The sequence below is a fragment of the Prunus persica genome, unplaced genomic scaffold (genome assembly GCF_000346465.2).
Source record: "Prunus persica cultivar Lovell unplaced genomic scaffold, Prunus_persica_NCBIv2 scaffold_239, whole genome shotgun sequence".
NCBI classification, from domain to species: domain Eukaryota; kingdom Viridiplantae; phylum Streptophyta; class Magnoliopsida; order Rosales; family Rosaceae; genus Prunus; species Prunus persica.
This window is the reverse complement of record NW_018027265.1, coordinates 821-3699: the sequence shown is the minus strand read 5'-3', so window position 1 is coordinate 3699 and position 2879 is coordinate 821. Positions and strand designations below refer to the sequence as shown.

At 52.4% G+C, this 2879-nt stretch overlaps 1 protein-coding gene across 1 annotated transcript; it reads left to right on the top strand.

The window, feature by feature from the left end:
- Positions 1-65: 65 nt before the first annotated feature.
- Positions 66-1718, top strand: LOC109946410. The gene has a single exon (XM_020553960.1). The coding sequence runs from the start codon at positions 66-68 to the stop codon at positions 1716-1718; it is 1653 nt and encodes a 550-aa protein (XP_020409549.1).
- Positions 1719-2879: the final 1161 nt, after the last annotated feature.

The window sequence follows — 2879 nt, the reverse complement described above, 5'->3', positions numbered from 1 at the left end:
TATGGTTCCGAGGAATCCCTAGCCGAGACCCTGTTGTTCGACTCCTTTTTCAGAAAGTCCAGAAAATGGAAAACGACAAAGCTCGCTCCCAAGAACCGGAATGGGGAAAGCTTCGGCCCGGACCGTTCACCAGGCGCATCCGGGACTCTCGGCAGGACCGGGAAGGGCAGCAACTGCGTATACCGTTCTATACGGGAACGGAGGACCCCTTAACACACCTCCACTCATTTCAGTTCGCCATCGAATACAAGGGCCTGAGCGATGAAGGGCAGTGCCTGCTATTCCCGTCTTTCCTTACCGGAGCAGCCCTGAACTGGTTCTACCGTTTGGAACCGGAGACAGTAGATTCTTTCGACGAGCTGAAGCAGATTATCCTCAATCACTTCATGATCCAAACGGACCGTCTTTACTCTGCCGATGATCTGTACACGATTCGGCAAAGAGAGGACGAACCTTTGAGAGAATACGCGGCGCGCTTCAGTCACGAATACTCAAGGTGTCCGGAAACAGACGATAGGGCAGCCTACGGCGCCTTCAAGAGTGGCCTTCGGTCCTCGCATTTCCGATACCTAGTACACAGCAGCAACTGGCGCACGTACGACGAACTGATGAAGCAGGCGGCAATCCACGCCAAAGCCGAATACTTCAACTCGAAACCCGGGGTTTCGGCACGACGAGGAGATGCCGAACCAAGTGCTTATCCGGCGAAGGCGCCATCCTACGAGAGAGTCGACCCATATTTGGTAGGTCATAAGAGGAAAGACGACCGTGCCGATCGAAGAGAACACCCGAAGAAGGGAAAAGGGAGGTATGGACGCAACGACAACCGGGCGCCCCTGCCGAATCGCAACCACGGCAACGAAGTCTTTACCCTATTGAACACTACCTACGAGGCCGTTCTGATGAACGAACAAGAAATAATACCAAAGCCGAATCAACGAAGACCCAATCGGCAAGACAACCGGGATACCGGTAAATTCTGCCGATACCATCAGCACAACAGCCATAATACGGAAGACTGTATAAGCCTGAGAAAAATTGTCGAACGGTTGATCAGAGAGGGGAAGCTAGATCAGTGCATCGCTCGGCAGCCATCGGCGCCGGCAACGAATCCAATTCGGCAGATAAACATGATAAGCACTATCAGCGGTGGCCCCACCATCGCAGGAATGAGCAACCGTTCGATGAAACAATACGTGCGTGCCGCACAATTTCCTCAGGTATTCGGCATAGAGGTGAATCGGCATCATGAAACGCCGAAAGTCCATTGGGAACCAATCACATTTTGCGAAGAGGAGGAAGAGGGCATCCTCTATCCCCACGACGACCCGATGATCGTCCGAGCAGAAATTGCCGACTACGATGTACGACGGGTACTGATCGATACCGGAAGCTCCGTGAGCGTGATATTCGCCGAAGGTTTCCGAGAAATGGGAATAAACGACAGTCAGGTCAACCGGAAATTGACCCCTCTGTTAAGTTTCTCTGGGGACCTGGTCCAACCGGTCGGTAGTGTAAAACTGCCAATTACCTTCGGCACCGCGCCAAGGAAAACGACGGTATACGATCAGTTCCTGATCGTTGATTGCCCGACAGCGTACAACGTTATAGTTGGACGAACGGCACTCACCAGGATCAAGGCACATCTTTCCCCCCACATGCTATTGATGAAGTTCTCGACCCCAACGGCACAGGGGCTGTCCGAGGAAACCAGTTAAGCGCGCGGACTTGCTACGCCATGGCCCTCAAGTCAACCTCTTTCCAGATCCCCGACGAGACCATGTCTGTACAGGGGATACCGAACGGTACGGGACCAATTGACGACCCAAGAGATGAGTCCCCAACTCCTCACACGCAACCTGCCGAAGAACTGGAGACGATAACCTTGAGCGAAGAGCAGCCCGATCGTCAGGTTAGAATCGGCACCAGACTCACCCCTGCCCTCCGAACGCAGTTCATAGACTTCTTGCGGCACCATTCGGAAGTATTCGCATGGTCCTAAGAAGACATGCCCGGCATCGCCCCAGAGGTCATCAGCCATAAACTCAGCATCTCTCCTGCTTATAAGCCTGTAAGACAGAAGCGCCGTTCGTACGACACCGAGCGATACGAAGCCATGCGTAAGGAGGTTGACAAACTCCAAACCATCGGCTTCATAAGGGAGGCTACGTATCCTGTATGGCTGGCAAATTTGGTGATGGTCCGGAAGGCTACAGGCGGGTGGCGAATGTGCCAAGACTACACCGATCTGAACAAGGCCTGCCCAAAGGACAGCGTTCCGTTGCCACGGATAGACCAGCTCGTGGACGCCACCGCCGGACACGAACTGCTCAACTTCATGGACGCCTATTCGGGATACAATCAGATATTCATGCACCATTCCGACAGCGAACACACCGCCTTCATAACAGACAGGGAGTTGTACTGTTATAATGTCATGTCGTTCGGCCTGAAGAATGCGGGGGCAACATATCAAAGGCTCGTCAACAGAATTTTCGCCAAATACATCGGCAGCATCATGGAGGTTTACGTTGACGACATGTTAGTAAAAAGCAGAACTGCCGAAGAACATCTGCATAATTTGTCAATCATGTTCGGCATACTGAAAGACTACCGGATGAGGCTGAACCCGACGAAATGCGCCTTCGGTGTATCTTCCGGGAAATTCCTCGGATTCATGATCAGTCAGAGGGGTATCGAAGTGAATCCCGAAAAAATAAAGGCAATCATCGACATGGAGAGGCAGAAGACGACGAAGGACATTCAAAGCCTTACCGGACGCGTGGCGGCCTTGACTCGCTTCATATCAAAGGCTACCGATAAATGTGTACCGTTCTTTAAAGCCTTGAAAGGGGGCAAACGGAATATCATATGGACTG